We start from the raw sequence: 25,698 nt of genomic DNA on the forward strand, positions 1-25,698 counted from the left end.
ACTTTCACAATCACAAGTAAGATGAAATGAAAGAAGATATAGGCCACATATTAAACTTTGCAGAGATAAAATTGAATTAGAACTTCAACGAGAAGCAAATATTTAAAATATTAATTAATGAAAACAAAATTTAATACATTTTTACAGATAATTCACTTCAGTGACTCCATACAACAGCTACAGACTTGAACAAAGTGGGCAAAGAATATGCTCAGATCTCTTTGTAGTGTCCACCTGAATATTGAAAATATTTGCAAGGAATCTCTCATATATATTGACGAAGTTCAATGCTTACCGTTAAAGTAACAAAATTAAAAAGAAACAATTAAAATTTAATAAAAAATTTTTATTTTTATCATACATACCAAAGTGTAAATTCAAACAATTTAATGCAATTTCATTAAATTGCACTTTTTAATAATGGAAAATGACTTTACATTAAACAAAATAAATTTCCACTTTTTACAGAACATTCTATACATATATTTTTGGTAAAAAGTGGCAAAATAATGCATATAATTTCAATTTCATATGCATTAGTGATTTATTTTAAAAAAATTAATCACAATACCAAAACATTGCACTGATTAAGAATAATTTTAAGCAGATGGAAATGTTAAAATATTAGTGGCTTTATATAAATTGCAGTTATTAGTTCATTTAACAATCCATATGATACAAAGATGCAATATGTTCAAGTATTCATATGTACATCATATTAAAATCTTATCTGCTTCAAGAATATATCCCTCTCTTCATAAATAGATTAGAGAAATCACATTTTTTTTTCCAAAAGTGGAATGATAAATCTTGAATGCAAAATGTTTACTTTACAAGATGAAATTTAGATAATCTAATCTTCTCTTTCTTGTGGAAAATGTTTTGCAATGACTTCTTCTCTTATAGATTTATCTTCTGGATATTCAGCTTCTTTTTCTTCATTTGGCACATAATGAGTAGTACAATAATGTTGAAAATATTTTCCTATTTCTGGGTGTGATATAGGTTTTGGATATTCAGTTAGTTCAAGATTTTCTGTAAACAAAATAATATTTAAATGAGAAATATTTAAACTGTTTGACTCAAAGATCTCTCGTAATCAATATTATCTGAAATGGAAGCACATTAAAAAACATTCTTTTCACTTTAATATATATGGGTCATTCAAATGAAATGTAGACTTGAGAGAGAGCATCTTACAAGTCATGATATTGTCGTCCACAACTAGAGAAAATCAATGCTATAGTAATCTAGTTCTTGACCAAAAATAATGCTAGGCTTGTCAAGATTTTGAAATCAAAAGATATGGAGAAACTTGCTTCACATGCAGTAGTGTGTTCAAATGGTACAAAGAGCTTCGAGGACATGAATATATGATGAACTTTCCACAACTGGGACAATCATACAAGAAACTATTGTACCAATGGGCAATATGGTAATTGTTGACAAAGCTAAACATTAGCATAGGCTCCATTTGCAATATCATCCAAGATTATGATTCTCAAAAAGATATTCATGCAACAGATTTGCAAAATAATTATTGGAGAAACAACACAGTGAGTGCTATGTTGAAGACATTACATGTTACCAAAAGCTAGAAACAAGGTTCTATTATACTTCTTTACCAATAACAAAAGATAGTATTGTCATTGTATACTTAGTATTTTGTCACTGACTCCAAAAAATGCACATTACAACAATGTTATCAAAGAAAGCCATTGTTTCAATAATGCACGTTGGATCATGTTCACCTTTTTCAATAAAAAGAGCACACATACTAATTTATTGGCTACTACACAATGCAGCAACTAACAAATTAGACATTTATATTTTGAATAGACTCCACCATGTTATTAAAACGAAAGCATCCAGGCTGCCAACATGCAATGATAGTACCTGAAGAAGCCTAGCCACACATCCCCAACCATAACACAAGCATTGCACACTTCCATTGGAAAGTCTCTGCTCATTTTCAGTTCCAATTCATGTTAGTCCTTATTAGCTTAGACATCTGAAAGGGTAATTCATTCAGCAGTCACTCACCTTATATGTAGATAGCATCCACAAACTAATGCAATTAATGGAACAAATGTCGGAATGCTTGAGATGAATATATGTTACATTAAAAATAGATAAACAAAATTGCCATGATGGTATCACCATAGTGACATTTAATAAACCAACATTGAAATTCAGTCTTATCCATATTTCATTTGAACAACACATACCTATCACGTATTAATAGATAAAATTTTTCTATCTTTTGGAAATTAGTGTGTTCCTTAAAAATTTTAACAATTCTGTTGTAATTATAAAATATTTTGTGAATTGTAAGTAACATCATTTAAATACTATGAATAAACAAAAACATTAAATTTTTCCGGAATAATTTACCTTGAGCTGCATAGCGATTGGAACCATCTTCGACTAAAACATTATAAAAAGGTTGTTTTTCTTTATGGGGTAAATTATACACTCCCATTTGATATATCCAATCTCGACTAGCTTCACAAATAGGATCCCAACCGTAAATAACACAGATATAATTATATCTGAAAGATATATTTAATCAATTTACACTACTAAAACAATAAGACATTAAAATTTTAGTACACTACTACTAATTTTTATTGCTATGACACATTCTGCATCAATATAATGTTAAAATTTCAATTTGTTTAAATTAATTAATAATAAATTTCTGTATATTAAAAGGTATCAACTGAAGATTTATTGAATACTTTGATCAGACAAAGAAAATTTTAAGTAATCATATGATTTCATTTAGAAGGCGAAATTTTTAAACTTCAATAAACACTCAGATTCTTTGCATACAATGACACAATCACATTCCTTCCTCATCCAATGATCCGGCTGCTTACAAACTATCGACATTTAGAGCTCTTATTACAAGGGCATTTAATTACTGTTCTAATATATATATGATAGATAACAAGAGTTAAATAGGATCAGAACAGTTGCTGGATCCTTAGGATTTAAAACAGAAATTGTTGAAAAGTTAATAAGATCGTATTCAGTATCTAATAAAAAGAAGGCAAAAGAGAATACAAACAAAGAAATTACTAAATTCACATATGGTAGAGGAGTGTCCAGTATCATGGAGGAAGTAGCTAACTACAAGAGTACAAGATTAAATTGTGGGAGCCCGTTTATATATTACTGTCTACTTAGAAATGACAAGGATAGAATAAAGGAGGAGGAGCAGTCTGGGGTATACAGAATACCATACAAAAATGATGAACTAGGGCTAAATAAAGAGTATATTGGTGTCACCAACAGGAGGTTGAGTAAAAGGCTTAAGGAGCATGTATATAAGTAAAGGGCACTACAGTACAGCACTGTCCAAAGTGGCACAAACTGAGAGTTCAGTGATTGATTGGAATGAAGCTAGGATTATTAGACATGTGCACGCACCATCTTTAGCACTATCTTTGAAAAAATTTGAAATATATAGATCCGACAATTCGGGCAAATGTTTGAACTATAAGGACGCCACAAATTTACCAACAGCATGGAAGTATATGATTGATAATAACCCAGTATAATGTTGTATGGCACACACTCAGTCCATATAATCAGGTTTATTGTGTTTTATTTTATTTTATATTATTTACTTCACTTGGTTTCAAGTATTTGCTTATTTTCTATGTATCTTTTATATATTTATATTGAAATGAATTGTTCGAACATTTATAGAAATTTGAATTTTGTTTCACATAAATGTTTGAACTGGAACCGATGCAAAGAAACATTCCAAAATTTCAAAAATACATGAGGATGACCTGTGGAGCAGGTAGAAAACGTTTATAGGAGAATAATGTTAGTTCTCAGATACATAAGGTGATTGTGTCATTGGGTGAAATTTTTGTTGAGATATTTTATAGTTAATATTTTAGATACAAATATAACATTATAATTTTCAATAAATATAACATTTTTATTATATATGTTCTTACTTTTTGTGTCTCATAATCATTCCAACTGCATATTCAATGTTCAGATTGTTGTTACGGTGTTTTATTTTGACCTAAAATTCATATATATAATTAACATAAAATTTCTGTTTGTTCTGCAAATTATATATTGATTTCCAATTATATTATCAACTGATTTTGTTTTTAATATATGAAAATATTTAATTCTCATGACAATTTATTCAATTTATTAGTAGTAATTATATGTTTATTTTAAAGAATATTAGAAAAAAATAATCTATTCACACTTCAACCTTTTTAGTCTGTTGATGACTCCTTTGTAGAGCCATTTGGCTTTGGGCCGCTTGACAAACATAATCCACGATTCCTACCGAAGTGGGATCTCGAGACGATATTCCTTGGAGAAGCGACATTACCTGTTGAGGATATATTTCATATTAATTTTCTGTATTTAATACAATCGTTAAATAATAAAATTTTAAAAAGTCATATTTTATAAATATTGAATTACTTTTGTTAAATTAATGTTCAGATGTAGATATACCCGAGCAAGTAGCAACTGATGTTCTACATCGTCTGGGCTAAGAATGGCAAGGAGCTCCAAGGCATTTCGAAGACACATTAATCCGTCTCCCATACTTTCTTGCTGTCTTCCCACATCAACAAGATTCCAGCACATTCTTTTAAAAACCTAAATTTATTGCGATAGTAAGTATCTCAAAATAAATAGAAATAAATAATGAAGATTTACCTGAATTGGCTCAATTGTATTATACCAATTTTCTGCCATTGGAGAATAATAACCAGGTACTAAATCTTTGCAATCTTTCTGACTTAAAAATTTTCCATAATCAAAAGCATCAATAAAAGTATACTTCTGATCTGTTGGCAAACTAAAATAAAAGAAAGAATAAAATGAAAATATATTTAAGATTTAAAATCAAGTCATAATATAAAATTTTATTTGTGCTAATGATGAGAATATGTCTCATCTCTAAAATCATGCTGCTGTCAATGGCTGCACACTTTAGAGGTATGAAGGAGTGTCAGGAGTTGTAATTTAGCACAGAGTATTTGGTGCCCAAATCATGTGCACATAAAATAAACCAGACTTGTAAGTAGTCAGGGGACCGAGAACTGGGTCAAAAGAAAATACCAAATGATGAGACTGTTTCTACAAACAGGCGTGAGTGCGAGATTTACGCATGTGTTGCTTGCGCTCTCCGAGACATGGCTTCACTATTTTACTTGTATTAACATATTATATTAAATTAAAAAAAAAAAATATTTAAAATAATGACAATTTCACTAATTGATAGAAAAATACATTTAATTCTGCATACAGTAAAACCTTGTTATTTTGATATTGGATAATTCAAAGTCAAGAATAAGAGTTTGCATACAATGAAATTCAAAGTCATTTTCCAGTCTGGAGACCCACAAAAGTATTGTTTAATTTGAAATCTTCCATCGTATTACGTGTTTATAAGAAAGTTTCCATGCCCAAGGTTTTGGTTTCACCAATTATACATTGTCCATTTGAGATTGTTTGGACCTTTTACGCATTGCCAACTGAGAGATTTTTAAAATTTTTTTTTATTTTTATAGAAGAAATCTATTTGGCATTTTAATTACTTTGGAATTATTGAAACAATAGTTCCAAATAGTTTGTGGAAAATGTCCAAAGTCCATTAAATACACATGCATATTCGTGATAGAGCATACTTATAGCAATAGACGTTAATAGAACTTGTTTTCATCAAATCACAAATTTTGTAATCTCAAACTTAAGACCTGTGAATTAATTCTTCATAGAACTAGCCATTGATCCTCTAGATAAAATTCATGCTAATTCTTTTAGAAGCACTTAGGCTGAGTATACACTAGGCGTTTTTAAACGCGTGTTAGCTCGGCGTTCGACGAGAGTTAGTTCGGCATTAGCACTGGCTCAGTTTGGAAATGGACGTGAAAGTAATTGATTGTGTGCCCCTCCTCCATCATCGCTATAAAAGATGATGGCAGAGGCAAAGAGAATTTTGGGTGCACCCAATATTATGAGATAGACTGACACATGGAATGTTTGTGACGTTGTATCCAAAACTAAGACAAAATAAACCCAAGTTTTTTAATTCTTTTAAAATATCTATAAAATCCTTTGACAATGGTTGGTCTCTTTTAGATTTCATCAATAAATAGATCAGTATCGAAATGATCGTTCTCCATTTTGGCCAACGTACGTCCACTCTACCCGAAAGCGTGCGATCGCATGTACAGTAACATGGCAGCACATATATCTGAAAGCGCTTGGCTAATGCCCGCAAAACGCGCGTTTTAAGAAAAATCTATAAACGCACATTTACCACACGCGTTTGAGTGTGTACGCCTATGTAGAACTCTTGGGTTCTTTAAAACGTGCGTTAAACGCACGTTTAAAAACACCTAGTGTGTACACAGCATTAAGCTTCTTTAGTACATTATTTTTGGGTCTTTCTTTGAGTGTAATTTGGTTATATTTTTGTTGTTTTCATTAAGTACACACCAACTGACAGTAATTCAAGCTATTTAAAAAAACTAAGTAATAACTCATAATATTAACACACATATAATTTCACCAGTTCATTTAGAAAAGATAATATCATAATTTTATTCGAGAGTTACACAAAACTTCAATTTGAAAAACTTTGGATAATTTGATTGCTTTTTTGGGTCCTTCAAGTTTTGAAATAACAAGGTTTTACTTTAATTGTTTTCATATGCAGAAATACTAATCTAAAAATGCTTAAGGCTGATTGCAACCTCTTTGGTTATACATGCAATTTTTAGCGGATGGCATTAAACTTTTAATAGGAAAATTTTTTCCAAAAGTTGTTAAAAATAGAAGTTATAAAATTGTTTGATTCTGTGTTAGAATCCTATTTGACCCATTAAGGACTGCATTTTTTTTCATAAAATTTTATAGTTTTTCTTCATTAACAAATTAGTTGCATCCATTCAAAACAATTATTAAACATCAAGTTTTTAGTATTATATTACATAAATATGTTGCTAGGCTCGTGTATGGTATTGCTTCAAGAGTTTCATTGCTTTTCTGTTTTTATTTTTACATATATATCTATTTTCCATGTTATTGATATATATCTGTTAAAGTATTTTAACAGATATATATCTATATATACAGTAGAACCTCGATTATCCAGACTAATTGGGGATAAGGAAAAATCCGGATAATCGAAACAATACTTTAATTTGTCTTTTAATGATAATACAACACGTTTTCTTTTCGATGACATATCGGTAATATTAAAAGTAAATACTGTATTCAAATCGTGATCAAATTTTCAAGAAACAAACGTTTGTATTGCATTTGGACTACTACTGACCAACGCTAACAGACTACCTATTGTTTAAAAGGCCCTCTGGTGGCGCAAGAAGACGGATTTTATAAAATAAAAAGCAGTTGAAACTGCATTTTTATGAATAAAAATTTGACAAACTATTTATCGTTTTATGACGAGTAAAATTTTTTCGTCGCGTTCGCGGCTTTTAAGTAATGCATAAACCTTCGAGGCGCGAGGCCCTTCGGACCGCGAGGCATAGGCGGTGGCCCACGTCGTCCATGCCTTACGCCGCCCTTGGTCATAGAAATGATGTAATTTGAATATAAATTATTTATAAATACGTATGTCAAGTTATATTTTTATTACTACGTAAAATATATTTAAGAGTTTACGACCACTGTGCTGGGTGAGACGTTGTTGAAACAAAAAAAGTTATGCATTCCATCACGTACATAAACAGTGTCGTAATTCGCCAAGTGCAAATCAGCAAATTCGTAAAATTTTTGTTTATTTTGAACAATCCGGATAATCGAAAATCCAGATAATGGAGGTTCTACTGTATTTGTAAATATTTTATATGATGGATGGCCAAGGGTTGTTGGAAGGAGTATTAATATGTAGTAATTAAGAAACTGGCCATTTTGCATATACAAAATCGTTATTTTGGTAAATAAATAATTTTACAATTTATAATGAAAGTGTAAATTGTAATATAATTTCTTCAACTATTGAATAGTTCATATTTTAAGATGTATGTAAGATAAAAACTTTTTTGTTCAATTAGCAAGTGTGAAATGACTTCAAACATTGAAGACAAAGACCAATGTTATATTTTGTGCACCGAGTTTGTACACATTTAGTGTAGTTTTCATCTTGACGGGTATATCTGGCACGATTATCTGATAGCCATACTATGTGATCCAATCAGACATATTGAATCTCGGAGATCAGTTTGTTGCACCAAATTTGAAAATACCAAGTAATTACCAAAATACCAAATTTTGGGAAGGACTTTGTCTTCAAAAAAATTAATCATAATTATAGTCATCGGACAAAGATTTACAAAAATACCAAGAAAATGCCCAAGTCTTTTTGAATAAGTGACAGGATAAGTTTGAACTACTTGTCTCTTGAATTCAAGCCATGATATACTGGATCCATTTGATATAGATAAAATCAGACTACAAGACAAGGGCTAACAGGCTTCCCCATTAACACAAAAAAATTTTAATATAAATTTTAAAAACAATGTTTTGAAGTTTAAATAACAATTATAATGGCAAATATGGTTTATCCTATCATCCGCAATACAGTTGCTGTGCACACGTTAAATAACAGTACTTATTATTTAAATATTTATATATGATTTTCAAGTTATGCCTTCCTTTGGGTACTTCTGGTTCTACCAACTTCTGTTTTTGAGAAGTTTTGGAAGAGTATTTTCCCATAGAAAAGCATTAAATTTTTACTGCCATCTGCTGGAGATCAAAGAGGTTAGAATCAGCTTTAAAACCTCCTCATAGGAATCAAATATCATCCTTATAGGAAGAATAAGGAGGATGATTTATAAAACAATCATTGTTAAATCTATATAAGAATTTTAACAGTCAAAAAAGCCTAAACCAAGATAATTTGCAGAGATAATATGACTACAAACTGAAGCTAATAATCAGTAAATACTTCTCCAGATGTCTGCTCACAGTAAATACTTCTTAGGAAGCACTCTTCATTAAGAAATTGAATTCAAGCAATGTTAGAGTTAGAACATGTTTAATATTAAACTGTAAGAAATTGCAATATTTTCAAAGATTCCAAAAAATTCATTTATAAAATGCACTTTACCACTCAGAACATTTACTTTAATTGAACATTGATTAAATTCATAACTTATTGTCTGTTTATGCACTAAGTTTTATGTTAGTTTTTGTATTTAATTGCTATTTGAATTGATTATTTTGAAAATAAAGTAGAACAGAATCAAATAGATTTCTCAATTTCATAATTGAATTATTTATAATGAGAATTGTATCTATTTGACTACAAAATGAAACTAAGTCAGTCAGTCATTATTATTGATAAAAAAATTCATTTGTTAGTTAATTTCCACTTCATTAATTTCAACATTGGTTAATAAGAGAAGAAAATTCAATTAATGATAGCCTCAATTTTTTCAGGATTTTTTTAAAATCATATCTAGACCTTTTTTAAATCATATCAAATTGGTTAAAATAATGAAAAATATTAATACTTTTTGTATATCTATTCCACTAAGATTTTTTATTTTTTAAATTTTAGTAAAAAATATTAATACAGCCATACGTTACTAAATAACAACATGTATGAACAAGAAAAGATAAAGGTTGGATTTACAAATAATAGCTTTATCCACCAGTGACTTGGACAAAGCATATTTTATAGAGATAAAATTCAAAATTAACAGACTGTTACTTGCTTTGATAAAAAAAAAAACACTTGGATAAAGTTAACATTAGCAGTTAATCCTAGCTTTAGCAGTAGTAGGCTTTATATAATATTTTTACTAACATTTCCATCTGTTATAAACAGATGAAAATGTTAGTAAAAAATTTCTACCTGTTTATAACAGATAGAAACATCATTCTATGTTCATTTTATGTTCACAGGATAAGTTTGCAGCAAAAGTGGCAAGGTGCGATTGATATTAATGATGTTTACCTACAAGACTGAACTGCAATCATTGAATTAATTGTCAATAAAGATTTTTTTCAAAATGTCTAAATTTTACCTTTACAACTTGATATACAGAATCATAATCAGTACATAAACTTTTTCAAACAAAATTACTTATCTGTATAATTATTGGATAAAAATTAAATACACAACAAAAAGTAATCAAAACATATGCAGATAAGTACTTAATCCTGAAGTGTATATGTTACCAGCCAAACCTGATTTCAGGCCAAACGGGTCTATCCTACAGCATGTCAGGATATACTAGTTTAGCCCAGGACAATCTAGTTTGGCCTAGGCCGAAGTGATTTAGAATTATTATTCAAGTTTATTAATGGTTAAAATAAAATTAAAAGGCAATCAATTAGATGAACAATATCTATTCAAACATAGTCTACTTAGAAAATAAAACACCTTAATTTGTTGCTGAGAAAAATAAAATGGAACGTGGCAACAATTATAAAGCCTGTATCTTCCCCCACTTTATCAATGACGGTGGAGAAGATTGAAATATATAGAAGTAGGCTACGTGAGGGATGTTTAAATGCGAGAGATGCTGAGAGCCTGTTGTCAGCATGGAAGTACATGGTTAAAAAGTTCACTAAAAACTCTGGCTAGAATTAGTTTATTGGAAGATTTATATTTTTTATTTTATTTTGTGTTAATTTTATATGTTGTTCCGTTTCTCTTGTATATTTTAAAAAATTTTTGTTCTAAATTTTAATTTAAATATTTGTATTCTATACATGGAACGTATCTGTTCCATTTTCGATTTTGGACCTTATGACGGCCTGTTAATCAGGCTGAAAACGTTTGTTTTTCAATTACATTTTTCTCAGCAACAAATTAAGGTATTTTATTTTCTGTGTTTATTTGCTGAGCACTTTTAATGTCATAGTCTACTTAATTATAAAAAATGGTATTGATTAGAAGTGACACAATACTTGTACAAAACTATAAAATAAAAATAAGTTAATCAGTACTTATTTGTGTTTCTTAGTGTAACATATAAAGTATTTAATCTTTTATTTATTTTTACGGGGTGTACTGTGGCATCATTTCGAATTATAGAAAATCATTTTTTTTACACTGGCACTTATTTGCAGCACAGTTTTTGGTACAGGTGCACCTCATAAAACCTTGTCCTATCCCAACTGAATGTTTGGTAGCTGCAGTCCTTAGTGAGATTTGAACATCTTGATTAACATCACTTTCTTGTAGAAATTTTTGAGTACAATGGTCAAATTCAGTTCTGTAATAAACAAATATTTTATTTTGACCAAATTACATAACATACTTATGCTTTTTAGACCAAACAAAATGGCATTTAACATTGTGCTTTTTTCTTTTCGATGTTATTGATGCAGCTCACAGAGCTATCGAACACAGCGGATATGACAGATTATTGGCTGAGACATCTTTAAAATATGCCAATGTCACAAAACAGATGATTAACCTTTATTTATCTATGTGTATAACATGTCAAGAAAAGAAAACAAAAAAAAAGAGGTTTATTTTCTAAGCCAATTTTACATTCTAGAATGAACAGTAGGTGCCAAGTGGATCTCATAGATTTTTAGACTCAACCTAATGGAAAGTTTAAATTTATCATGGTCTACCAAGACCCCTTGACCAAGTTTATTTTGCTTCATGCTTTGGAATTTAACAAGCTGAAGAAGTAGCCTATCATTTGAATGACATTTTTGACAATAGGTGCCCCCATGTATTTTGCAGTCAGACAATGGAAGAGAATTTGTCAATTATATTATATGTGAAATGACGAGTCTTTGGCCAGAACTTAAACTAGTGCATGGAAAACCACGGCACTGCCAAAGTGAGAGTTCCGTCGAGAGAGCCAACTAAGATGTCGAGAACATGATCAGTTGTTGGCTAAAAGATAATCAATTGACTAAATGGTTAGAAGGCTTGAGGTATGTACAATTTATGAAAAACAGGGCCTATCATTCGGGCATAAAACAATCGCCTTACAAAACTATGTTTGGAGTTGAACCCAGAGTTGGTCTTTCAATGACATTACTACTACCAGAAATAATAAAGGAATGACCTTCAAAAACTTATTGAAACTGATTTAACCCATAAACAGACAAATGATTGCAATGATTCAAGAGATAATAGTGATGGTAATGATACCAAAACTTCTAAAATTGGTGATGATATCCAAAAGGAAAGATAAGCAGCTGCTGAGAACCTTCAGAAACAGGCAAAAAAAATTTCCTTTCCTGATGTAGACAGAGGAAGGGGCAACCTAAGAAATGTTATTGGTGTTGTTCTTGAAATAAACAATGATGGCCTGTACAAAATTGGAACTAAGCATGGAATATTGCAGACACTATTGCAGATTAAGCATTTTATTATTTATTTTTTCTCAAATTACTTCAAAAAAAGAAATTCTTTTGTAATGACCATGTTACTCTATTTCACTGTCAAATCTGAACTAATTTCAATTATTATTGTTTTTATATTTGGAGGAGGTTTTCAAGTTTTATGAATTTTTTTCAGATAGGGTTTTTGTATAATATTTACTTATAATGAAGGCCTGATAAAGATCTTCGAAGAAAAAAAGTGCAATGTTAAACACCATTTTGTTTGGTCTAAAAAGCATAAGTATGTTATGTAATTTGGTCAAAATAAAATATTTGTTTATTACAGAACTGAATTTGACCATTGTACTCAAAAATTTCTACAAGAAAGTGATGTTAATCAAGATGTTCAAATCTCACTAAGGACTGCAGCTACCAAACATTCAGTTGGGAAGGACAAGGTGCACCTGTACCTAAAACTGTGCTGCAAATAAGTGCCAGTGTAAAAAAAAAAGGATTTTCTGTAATTTGAAATGCCGCCACAGTACACCCCGTAAAAATAAATAAAAGATTAAATATTTTATATGTTACACAAATTTTATAAGAATATTTTAATATTTTATAAGAAGCACAAATAAGTTCATTTTTAATTTTAGTTTGACTAAAAATTATTTTTATTATTTCCTTTGAATTTTTGAAAATATTTTCGAAAGTTAATTACCTTTAAAAGTGCATGGTTTAATAAAAAAAATACAAACTGATAAGTACTGATTAACTTATTTTTATTTTATAGTTTTGTACAAGTGTTGTGTCACTTCTAATCAATACCGTTTTTTATAATTAAGTAGACTATGTTTGAATAGACATTGTTCATCTAATTGATTGCCTTTTAATTTTATTTTAACCATTAATATACTTGAATAATAATTCTAAATCAGTTCGGCCTAGGTCAAACTAGTTAAGCTTAAAGTATTTAGGCCAAACTACATTGTCCTGGGCTAAACTAGTATATCCTGACATGCATAGGATAGACCCGTTTGGCCTGAAATTTGGCTGGCAACATATACAATAGGAAATGTAACACAAGTGCATGCCATGTATTTGTCAGATACTCTTGGTATATTTGCAAATTATCATGACTTTTTTAAAGTATTATTTCCAAGGAATTTTATTTTATTGTTACTTTGGAATATTTTTAAGAAATTGGCATGAAATATAACACTAGTTAGGCATTCCTGATTGTTGAATCAAATGTACAAAATGACTTTTTATTTACTAGAAGTATTCAACATAAATTCAAGAGCAGTGTCAGAAGTATTACAACTCCTCTTTATGCATCTCTATGTTGCACAAAACAATATTACTATCATTTCTGTATTGTCTAGATTGTTCAATTCAAATTTATCCTTAGATGAATCCATTATATACACACTAACACATGTACAGTACCATAAACTTTTAACTGCATCTAAAGTCCTGGTTAAGCAAAAACATGTTTTAATAAGAATAAATGTAATTGGAAGATAATGATAATGATAATAGGATATCAATAATTTCAGATCAAGGACAAGGAATGCAGTTTTTATTTAAAATTAAAATTATGTGTAACTCTCAGATATATTGCATGCACCATTTTAGTTTTTATAAATTGATAAAAATTCATTTAGTTATATGATAATTTTTAAAATTAAAAAATACTTAATTTAAATATTCAATTAATTTCAGCATTATTTCAAAAGTTTAACTTTTAAAATAATGGAGAGATTATTAAGAAAACTTAAATTATGAAACTACCTGGGATGTTCTTGCCACTTCAGAAGAAAATGTCCGGGAAAATTAACAGGGTGACAAACAACACCAAGCCTCCTTGCAATAGATGCATAAATTATGCATAAAGTAATGGGTATTCCTGTTTTTCGGGTAAGTACCTATTTTGTAACAACAATTATTAAATTTAAATTTAAAATAAATACATAAAATCGACATATTTGTTTTATACATAAATCTACATATTCTAATTTTATTCAGAGGAAATTAACAGATGAGAAATATGAAGAACATGTACTCAGCAGAAAGAAAGTTGATAAAGATTCAGAGTAATTACTGGCAATGAAAGTTGATGTTTCTTGTACAATCCATAGAGCAAATTCACTTTATTAATTAATATGGAAATCAGCCTCTTCACCACAACAAAAATTTCTTTCTTGACAGATAAAAAGGGAAGATAATGCTAGTGGCTTTTTTGATATAAAAACTTTGATATATATATATATATATATATAACTTGTTGCATCACAAGTTTGTTTCCAATGGTAGACACGCTAACACATCCTTCATTGACATTCCTGATCATTTCTATGATGCAATAAGATTAAAACTGCCTCATTTCTGGAAAGCAAAAAGCTGAACTTTCTATCACAATGCCTTGGCACATTACGTTTTTCTAGTTAGTGAATATCTGGTAAAACACCAGTTAGATATGCTTTAGAAGGTAGTTGTTCTAAAGCATCCTTTCTCAAAGTGGGCGATAACACCCCCTTGTGAGCACTGGAGGCTCAGTGATTAAATAAGAGTTTTATTTCTTCTCATTGAAACATTCTTTGATCTCAGAAATAAAATATGGGTCAGACCCTATCTATCCTATCCATATAATAATGCATGTTTAAACATTATATTTGCAATAACTGTTTTTAAGATACACAACAGATGGTAATGTAAAAAGGTAAGTTAAAAAATATGGGGGCACTAGAATTTTTTTTTATCTCAAACTGGCGGTGGTCAAAATAAGTTTGAGAACCTGTGTTCTAAAGCATCAGACTTCACTCTTACATATTTCAAATCTTCACTAAAATGAAAGTTCCACTGACATATCACAGATTCAAATCAGCAGATTACATGAAAAGTGTTGTCATGATTGCACTCAAGGAGATAATGCAGAATGGGCCACAAGATCATTTGAATAAATAATATAAATGTCAGCAAACATGTATAGCTACAGAAGATACTTACTTTGAAGGTAGTCTTCTGTGTACAATATTAACATAATAAAAATTATATTAAAAGTTTGTTCAATTTTTGACTCTAACCCAGAGGATTAATGGTGATATGAGATGGCTAGATAATGGATGGCTTCAAGACGGGAAAATTTTTGTCTTGGTGAAGAGGATGATTTCAATACAATAAAGTATTTTTATTCTGTAGGTTGTATAAGAAACAGCAGGTTTCATTCATCAAGAGGTGGCATTTTGCTAATAAACCTTTCTTAAAAGTACTTTGCATGTTTTTGTTTTTATGATAAAATATTCAAAGCTGCAAAGACACAAGTGGTTGTAAATTGAAAAGTATAAGTTTCTTCTATGCAAGGTGGATATCTGAGACCACAAACTACATCGAAAAGTCTACTTTCGATGAAAATATAATATCTGGAAAGCGAGGAGAGATAATGAAACAGTATAAGTTTTTATTCCCATCACTAATTTCGTGTACAATATGGTCGACCTCTATGTGGTGGTCCTTTTAACTTGAACGGCCTTCATCGTATATTATACGGCAAGTACTTCTTTAGATGAATTTCCTCCTATGGCATGTTTGTACCTCATCGAACTGCCTGGAGCGGCGGGAAAATGTCCCTTTTATATGAGTCAATGGCCTAACAGACAGCCAAGTCTCATGTGCGGCCGCTTCTGATTCGACTTACTAGTCATCGTAAGAAAGGATATGAACTTCCTATCAAAATCGAAAGTATTGACATCCGTTGTTCGAAAAATTTGTCAAAGTTATAAAGTATTTTCTAATTGAAATTAAGTCGTTCTTTTTATCACTAATTTCTTTAAAAATGACCCCCTAAATCCTGATTCTCACATAGGTGTAGAAAAGATATTACAACTCATACCTTACAAGCTAGTTTAATGATAAGGTAATGAATAAGGCATCATTACCTTATTGAACTATATAAAACAAAGTATTATATTTGCATGCACTTTTGGTCATTAAACTGTGTGATAATATTAAAAATTGATGCTTTCTTCATTATATTAGAAAAACAGTTGCAGAAAACTTCGTATATTTGTAGGTATGTACAGTACTGTACATGTCTACAGAAACACTCATCTCTCTAACCCAGACACTTTGGATGTTCACCACAGGTGTCCAACTTAGTGAGATTTTACTGTATATTTTTATTGATCTGGCTACTCTTTATAAAATGTTTTAGTCCTGAAAAGAACTTTTACTTAAATAAGGTAAGCCTAGAGCAGGGATGTCCAACCTGCAGCCCAAGGCAAGTTCCAATGAGGCCCAATAAACGTGTAAACAAAACCGACAAATTTTTTTATTTATTTCAATGGCATAAACTCAAAAAAGAAGTTTCACAAAGCCGTAAACCTTTATACATATTTTATTTTTGAGTGGAAGGGAAATATTTTCAAATACTTGGAAATGTGTGAATGAGGAAGGTATACTAAATAAAGCTGGAGTTGTGACTCAAAGAAGTCTAAAATCAAATTCAGGGAAAGGAGAGAAAGGCCAAAAGATAAAAAGTAGTGAGAAAGGTTAAATAGATTTTCTGTTATGCAAATATTGACCCTTCATTTTCCAACCTTCCTCACTTCTTTATCTTTTGTCCTTTCTCTCCTTTCCGTGCTTTTGGGTCTATAATTATTCCTTTGAGTCCCAACTCCAGCTTTATTTAGTATTCCTTCCAGCGTTGCAAGATTTGGCTACCCTTTTATTAGTTTGGCATAAAAAATATCATTTGGCACACTGATTACTTTTTGGGCTACATATTATTTATAAATATATTATTTGAATAAAAATGCACTTTAAAATGGTGTTTTGTCATTTTTTATTAATTAGAGACCCAAATAAAACAAATATTTGTGTTTGTCAAATAAATGTTTGTCTGTCTCCTTTATACTAAATGAATTTGTNGTTGAATAAAAATGCACTTTAAAATGGTGTTTTGTCATTTTTTATTAATTAGAGACCCAAATAAAACAAATATTTGTGTTTGTCAAATAAATGTTTGTCTGTCTCCTTTATACTAAATGAATTTATCTATTTCTAAGTAAAAATTAAAAGTGTCTGTAGAAGTAATTTTTTAAAATATCCTTTTTTGTAATAAAGTTTTAATACTTATTACTATAATCTCGACATAAATCCTTAAATATATAAGTATATTTAAGGATTGGGCCACAAGTACAGTACAGTATATATAATATACTTGTGGCCCAAAACTCCATGACTTCTTCCAATGTGGCCCAGAGAAACAAAAAGGTTGGACACTCCTGGCCTAGAGTGTTTCAGGAATTTATATTACTTCAAGCAGGCATGACATGAACATTTGTGGGACAGGTTCAAACATTATACAAGAAGACAAAGAACAAAAATAAAAGAAAAACACATTTAAAAAATTTTTTAATCTTTTATTTGATAAAATATTGTTAAAGTAATGTAGCATAAAACAATATTACAAATGAAGTATTACCAAAACTAAAACATTTGAATTAAAATAAAATATTTAAATCAGTAATTGATAAATGTTATTTTCAAAAACTATTAATTATTGATAGTATTAAATCTGTGAGAATCGGGGTTTATGCATCAAAGCCTAAACCGTTTTCCAACAACAGGGCGGTGAGTCCCGCTCACAGGGTCAGTGGATGGCAATTTAGGAGGGCGAAAATCGAGTGGGAGGTCGCGGATAAGTCGATAAGGTGTTGACCGAGTACGAGTAAACACACATATTTAAAATAACATATATATATATTTAATTAACTAATGATATATATGAAAAGGTTACAATAATTAAAAATACTACTAATCTCTAACCGAGGTTACAATAGGCGGTTTTCCGGCATGCATCTCGCATATTTACGATAGAGGACATTCTTGGATCCTCTTAATATCTATTTAGGTATTAGCCCTAGTCCACCTGAGAGAAGGGAGAAAGTTCTACTTACTAAGTTGTAGCTCGTAGAATCTAACCGTGTTGTCCGTCTTTAGCGGTCAGCGATGAGGATCGTCAATCCGTTATTTCCTTCTAAGTTGGAGGCCACCCCGATACTGGCCGGGAGCCCTCTTTATACTGATTTCGAGGGGGTGAGAACTATGACGTTATTCATGATTTATCCGCACACCTGCTAGTGTGTTGATATTTGGATCTAACTAGTTCGGACAAATGACTCAGCGAAGTTTGTTTAATTTATTGTTATTGGTGTCAAAATGATATGATTTTATGATATAAATTCCTATAGGTTTGATGGCTCTCATCCATAAATTAACAATCATTTGACAATAATTTCTTTAACCTGGTCAACTATTTAGTTATTGTTTATATCAAACGTCGAGTTTGACTATGAACAAGGCGATTTATTGCCGTAACCACGTGTTACGTGCAACCAAGAGGTGATAAGAAATATCTCTTATTCCCTTCTTGTTGATACTAACGTCTATAGAATAACTGTTAAACAAATAGAGATGATTTAACTTATTGATAGTTTAACATTCTCCTTTTTTTTCCTTATTCGAGGAGAGCGTCTCGGTCATTGACCGTAGAAGTCCCCCTTTTCTCTTTTACTCGGAAAATTCCTAGATTTGTACTGATCTAAAACAGAAAAAGAGTTTCGGACCTTCACATCACTCTCCTCTTTCTTAAAAACCACACTACAATTTTTTTTTTGGAAGATTAGTGTGTGTTTTTACATGATTCTTGGGATTTCGTAACAACTCGTTCGTCTTACGTCATACGAAGATGCTCTGTCTGATCATCCGTTTGGTTCTGGAAACAATGGGAATGTTTGGATCCAGTTAAAACGGCTCAATACGTATTTCTACCCTATATAAATTAATATCGGGTGAATTTTAGCAAAGGGGAACTTGATCCCACTTAAAAATCATTATCATTTGGTTTGAACTCTCTCTCTTCTCTACAGCTGGATGGACAAGTTCGAGCATTTGCTCCTAACATGAGTACAAAAGTTGGTGCCGGGAGATGATAATTTAAGGTCCGGGCACATTACAATTTCAATAGCAAGCTTTTGTTAGTTATTTATATATATATAACATATAATATATAAAATTCATTATAATACTAAATAATTATTCTTGTATATCCAAAAATAGTATAAAGAACGCTATAAAAAAGAGGTTACTCCGGGTTACAACTTGTATGTTTCGCGTAACAAAGGTTAAGAATAAGGTGGTGCCGGGAAAACAAATACATAACAGTCCAGGCACTTTTGTGTGTATATATTTCTTTGAGAATGTCTCACTAGTTATACATTTATCTTTGTCGAGACCTCCTTTTTTTTTTAATTTTTTTTTCTGACTCTTTTTGCCTTTTATTCTTTGTATCTGGTTACATGTTACTATCATTTGTTGAGGACTGTAAACGGTTCAATCATATGTTGTTATAGTCCTCCCAAGAAGCATTTACCAATGAGTCCATCTATTGTCGACGGAGGATCTGACGATTCAGAAGCCGTCTTCTGGTTGCTGATCGGGTAATTCGCCTAGGAGGGGAGGCTGCTCTCTCCTGGCGGTATCTTTCTGTTTGAGCGGTGGACGACTCATGCTGGTTACTTCTGTCATTTGGCAACAAATATGGGTCCAAAGTGGTGAATTCCAATGGGATGCTGTGGGGATCTGGTATATGTCGGTGTCCTGGTTCTCTATCGGAAAAGGGGACAATCCCTTGTTGTATTAGTTGCATTAGCTGCACAATTGTAGATAATTGGAGTGTATATTCGATGTTCAAAGTTATAGTTTGAGGGCGCTCTTGCACTTCCTCTTCTGCTAAGAGGCGTCTCCTTCGTCCGGCGGCATACAAAAGACATGCCTCCTGTAGATTAGTAGGCATCACTTGGTTGTTATTATTCGACATCATCTGAAAAAGTTATAATACACATAACAGTTTGTTACCAAAAATATTTCTATATTTAATTATGATGTTTCCAGGTTATAGCAGGAGTTAATAGCGGAACCGTCTTCATCCTTTCGGCAGGGGGGGGTGAAGACGCATCTGACGATTCATCCGATTCTGAATCAGACGATGTATCTGTTGTAGTGGACGCAGGAGATGTAGTGGAAGGGGAACGTATCTCCTCCACTAGTTTATTCTCTGTCTCTGTTGATGGTGTGGAGCATAAGACTTCCGGAGCAAAAGCGGAGTATTCTTCTGCGTTGTCGTCTTCTACATGTCTGGATGCCATGTAGTGACCAATTTGTTGAACCCACTGTTGTTGGGCCTCTATTCTATAGTTGTCCGGCGAGGCCACTCCGAAATTCATGGGGAGAATGGCCATGGTCAATGGCAGCTTCCACTTATTTCTTTGGGAACTGTCGATGGCTTCCACCATCCTAAGGAAAGCCGCCCTAGCCGCCTCCCGGTCTACTTCTCTGTACGCGAGGGTTCTGAAATTTGATGTTCCCTCGCCCGGATCCATTACCTTGTCTATTCGAATATAAGTCATACTTGATTATATATGGTTAGTACCTATTAACTATTAAGTTGACACCGGATCTTAACTTATATCTTGACATGAATTTTATATACTATTCTATAACGATTTTATCTATACAAACCGAATTAAAGGGGTGAGAACAATCGTTCTCTCGGTCACGGTCGTTTTCTTTCGAAATTTAAATGAATTAGAATCGATAAGCCTGGCTACTCCATTGTCTACGAGGGTTAGAGTCAGGCTGAGGTTCNGAGGGTTCTGAAATTCGATGTTCCCTCGCCCGGATCCATTACCTTGTCTATTCGAATATAAGTCATACTCGATTATATATGGTTAATATCTATTAACTACTAATTTGACACCAGATCTTAGCTTATATTTACTATAATTTTATATACTATTCTATTACGATTTTATATTTACAAACCGACTTAAAGGGGTGAGACCAATCGCTCTCTCGGTCACGGTCGTTTTTTTTTTTTTTTGAAATTTAAGTGAATTAGAATCGATAAGCCTGGCTACTCCATTGTCTACGAGGGTTAGAGTCAGGCTGAGGTTCAACTGTGGACGTAATTTCGGTATCGGCAACCTCTTCTTGAACAGTAACCTTTTTAACCTCTTGGAGGGGAATATNAAGGTTGAATCCTTTTTTAACAGATCTGTGAGAGGCTTGGCAATTTTTGCATATGAGTCTACATGTCTCCTATAGTAACCTGTCAGTCCTAAGAAAGCTCTGATCTCTCGCTCATTTATAGGTTTGGGAAAATCTAGAACGCATTGGATTTTGTCTGTATCGGGTTTTATGCCTTCCGTGGAGATTTCGTGGCCTAAAAATTTTATTTGGTGTTGTAAAAAGTGACATTTTTTTGGTTTTAACTTAATACCTGCATTAGCTAGTCGCCTAAAGACTTGTTCTAAGCGTTGAAGGTGACTGGGAAAGTCTGGACTAAACGTTAGAATATCATCCATGTAAACTAGGCATGTTTTACCTTTGAGTCCATGTAAAACGAAGTCCATCGTTCTCACAAAAACCGCAAATGTTTTAGATAGAAGTGACACCTTTGCTCCTGTGTCTACCTGTATGGTGGCGGGAATCCCTTCTATATAACACGAAAACGTCGCTTCACTATGCATCGGCATATTTTTGTTTACTCCTATAGGTGAATATAGCAGTTTTCGGCACCGTTGGACTTTTTTTGTTTGGCGATAAAGTTCGGGATACGGTCTGAGTCTCTCTTTCTTTGTATAATAAGGGAGAGTATATTTTTTTCGATGTTTATATCGAATTCGTTGACCCTCTACGCTCCTAACATTACCTCTCCATCAGTTTCGGTTTTCTTCTGGTTCTGGTCGACTAAAACGAACTCTATTTTGATCCATTTCTCTTCTTCGCCCGTTTGGGAAGTTGTTTCTTGGTTGGGACGGCCGTTCGTTCCTGTCAGTCCTCTGTCGTGGAGGAAAATTCTGACTTCGATTGAGCGGAGCAGATGGCCTATTTGCTTGACGACCAGGTGATGTCGGACGTCGTTCGCTTCGCCGGAAATTCGCGTTCGGTTCGAAATCCCGTCTATCGCGCTCATAGCTACGTTTATTTCCGTTATTTAAAGCTAGATTTTTCGTCATTCCGTCCATTCTTACTTTAAGTTCATCGATTGCCGTAGTTAATTTTTCCCAGTTATCCCGAGAGTCCGTTGGTGGATCGGAAGCCTCCTTGACCGTACGCATGACTCCGCGTGGGTGGGCTGTGACCTTTTCTATCATCTCCTCACTGATTGCTGCTTGTAACGCTTCATCGAACGAGGTTGGTTCACGCGACATGGTTCTCTGCCTTATTTTTACTTCTAGTCCATATAAAAATTGAGCTTTCAACCTCTCATCAAGTTCTCGGTCTTGAACTCTCCGAATTATGGCTGTTTCAGTTGCATTGGCACCTACCTGTTCTATTTCAATTTCCGTGGCTAGTGATTGCAATCGCATCGCGTACGTCTGTACATCTTCGTCCCTTTTCTGTACACATGCATAAAATTTATTAAGTCTAAGTGTATAAGGGATCTGTCCAAACCTCTTAATCATTATCTTTTTGAACGTATCATAATCTCCTACATCTTTTATCCGTCTGTCTTTCCGCACGAATTCCCGCGCTAAACCTGCAAGTTTTAATTTAGCGATCGCAAGCATTTGAGCTTTCGACCAACCCGCTATCTTTGTTATATCCGCGAGCGATTCGAAAAAATCCGTTATTCGGGTACCATCTGGATCACCCGTAAATACCGGCAGTAGTGGAATCATTCCGCCAATGCCTCCTAAGGCCATTGGGTTACCCGCCGAAGTCGCACGAGGGGTTTCGTTTTCCATTCCGCCTAATTTCTTATTCTATTTGTGAAGACTCGTACTATAGCCGTTTAGCCTTATCGTATAATAACCCCACTCCTGACACCAATATGTGAGAATCGGGGTTTAAGCATCAAAGCTTGAACCGTTTTCCGACATCGGGGCGGTGAGTCCCGCTCACAGGGTCAGTGGATGGCAATTTAGGAGGGCGAAAATCGAGTGGGAGGTCGCGGATAAGTCGATAAGGTGTTGACAGAGTACGAGTAAACACGCATGATTAAGATATAATATAAATTTAATTAGTATATACCATATAAAAGGGTTACAAATACTAAGAATAATAATAATGTCAAAATCAAACCGATATTACAATAGTAGGTTAGTCGGATTATATCTTGGGTATTTCGACTGAGGATAGTCTCTGATCCTCTTTAATATTCTTTTCGCGGAATTAGCCCTAATCCACCTGAGAGGAAAGAGAGAGTTCTACTTACTAAGTTGTAGTTCGTAGGATCTATCTGTGTCCGTCTTTGGTGGTCAGCGATGAGGATCGTTAATCCGTTAGTTCCTTCTAAGTTGGAGGCCACACCGATACTGGCCGGGAGCCCTCTTTATACTGATTTCAAGGGGGTGAGAACTATGACGTTATTCATGATTTATCCGCACACCTGCTAGTGTGTTGATATTTGGATCTAACTAGTTCGGACAAATGACTCAGCAAAGTTTGTTTAATTTATTGTTATTGGTGTCAAAATGATATGATTTTATGATATAAATTCCTATAGGTTTGATGGCTCTCATCCATAAATTAACAATCATTTGACAATAATTTCTTTAACCTGGTCAACTATTTAGTTATTGTTTATATCAAACGTCGAGTTTGACTAAGAACAAGGCAATTTATTGCCGTAACCACGTGTTATGTGCAACCAAGAGGTGATAAGAAATATCTCTTATTCCCCTCTTGTTGATACTAACGTCTATAGAATAACTGTTAAACAAATAGAGATGATTTATCTTATTGATATTTTAACATTCTCCGTTTTTTTCTTGTTCGAGGAGAGCGTCTCGGTCATTGACCGTAGAAGTCCCCCTTTTCTCTTTTACTAGGAAAATTCCTAGATTTGTACTGATCTAAAACAGAAAAAGGGTTTCGGACCTTCACAAATCCCTTTTCAGTCCAATTTTTTCAGATTGAACATCTGTGAGATCCGAAAGGCCCTGGGTCTAATTTATGAATTTTTATTAATAATGGTAAAATGTCGACACAAAATATTACTTCGTTTTTGTGAAAAACTAGTGTTTTGGACGTGGGAAAAACCCAGATAACAGATGTTACTTCCTTTCACAGAAGAGAACATCCTCTGTTTTTCCATATCTGGTTAAAAATCTCGCTCAGATGGGAAATGGTTATCCCTCATTCATCCCCCTTTCGTCCGTTCCCACGAAAGAGTTACTGGACGATGATTGGACGAAAATTTTGAAATATAAGGGAATTTAGTCCGAATTCGGGGAGTTCTTCGACAGATCCGAAGCATCTAAACTCCACGCAATTCTCCTCCTGATGGCCAACGCCCTTAACGGAGTCCCATAGACTACATCCTGAGTCTACACGTAGAAGTGATATTTTTATATTTGGTGCACGAATTGACCTCCCGTATGAAAGTAATATGAACTCTATCTACAAGGTGTCCTTTACCTACAGAAACGAAGACGACGACAACTAAACAGGTCGTATGTTTTGGAATGATTTTGTGAGCTCTCTCTCTCGATCGCGCATTAACATAGAATAGGTTTTAGCCTATAGCTTGTCGTTTAATTGTCGTTCATCGATTATTTGTATTTGTTTTGTTTAGATTTATTAAATTTACTCTTGTTTATTTTACAAAAATGTCTCTTCAATTTTATTCCGAATCAGATCGCAAACGCGTGTTAATCCGCGTATAATAAGATCGATTAACTGGTGTCAAGGAATCCTGACGAGCATCTGAACTTCGCCGTTCAGATCATATTTATTTACGCTCTCCTATTAAAGTTTGAGAACTGGTCTTACCGACTAGTGCCCGTAAGTGGCGTAGACTAAGACCTACGTCCTGGCAGATCTCACACATCCAAATAGTGTCAGATATCTAAATATATAAAATTACTTGTCCTGACTGACTGAGTCACTGATTCATCATTGTCCAGAGCAAACCACTGAACCTAAAGAGGCAAAATTTGGTACACAGTTAGGGTACGTCATGGAAATGCACACTAAAAAGGGATTTTTCGAAATTCCCCCGCAGAGAGGAGAGGAAGAGCATTAAGGCTTAACCGGAAGAACGGTTTCTACTGTACTATTTTAGGTGCGATTTTTTTGTTTTCAACAACATTTAGTCTTCATTGAGTATTTAGGTGTATTAAATTGATAACATTTCAGACATTGTTATAAATATTTTCATATATTTCGATTTTTTAACCAAATGTTCGAACCGTTTTAAATTTGAATTTGTTATTGCATATTGGTTTGATTATAGAACGATTGTAGACGTTCCAGAAAATTGATCAAATTGAAAATAGTTTGTTTGATTCTCAGTGGTAGGTG

At 32.7% G+C, this 25,698-nt stretch overlaps 1 protein-coding gene across 1 annotated transcript in view; it reads right to left on the reverse strand.

Moving 5' to 3' along the window:
* Window positions 1-389: 389 nt before the first annotated feature.
* Window positions 390-25,698, reverse strand: part of LOC111627882 (F-box only protein 21-like) — a 33,727-nt gene continuing 8,418 nt past the window's right edge. The window contains exons 4-10 of the mRNA XM_023371563.1: window positions 14,119-14,252; window positions 4,708-4,849; window positions 4,468-4,647; window positions 4,250-4,372; window positions 3,978-4,048; window positions 2,395-2,552; window positions 390-1,035 (exon numbers count right to left, since the gene is read on the reverse strand). Of these exons, the coding sequence (XP_023227331.1) occupies window positions 854-1,035; window positions 2,395-2,552; window positions 3,978-4,048; window positions 4,250-4,372; window positions 4,468-4,647; window positions 4,708-4,849; window positions 14,119-14,252 (990 nt within the window). The 3' untranslated portion in view covers window positions 390-853. The remainder of the gene's footprint in view (window positions 1,036-2,394; window positions 2,553-3,977; window positions 4,049-4,249; window positions 4,373-4,467; window positions 4,648-4,707; window positions 4,850-14,118; window positions 14,253-25,698) is intronic.

The sequence above is a fragment of the Centruroides sculpturatus genome, unplaced genomic scaffold (assembly GCF_000671375.1).
Source record: "Centruroides sculpturatus isolate CEXI.00-Female unplaced genomic scaffold, Cexi_2.0 scaffold335, whole genome shotgun sequence".
Classification (NCBI taxonomy): Eukaryota; Metazoa; Arthropoda; class Arachnida; order Scorpiones; family Buthidae; genus Centruroides; species Centruroides sculpturatus.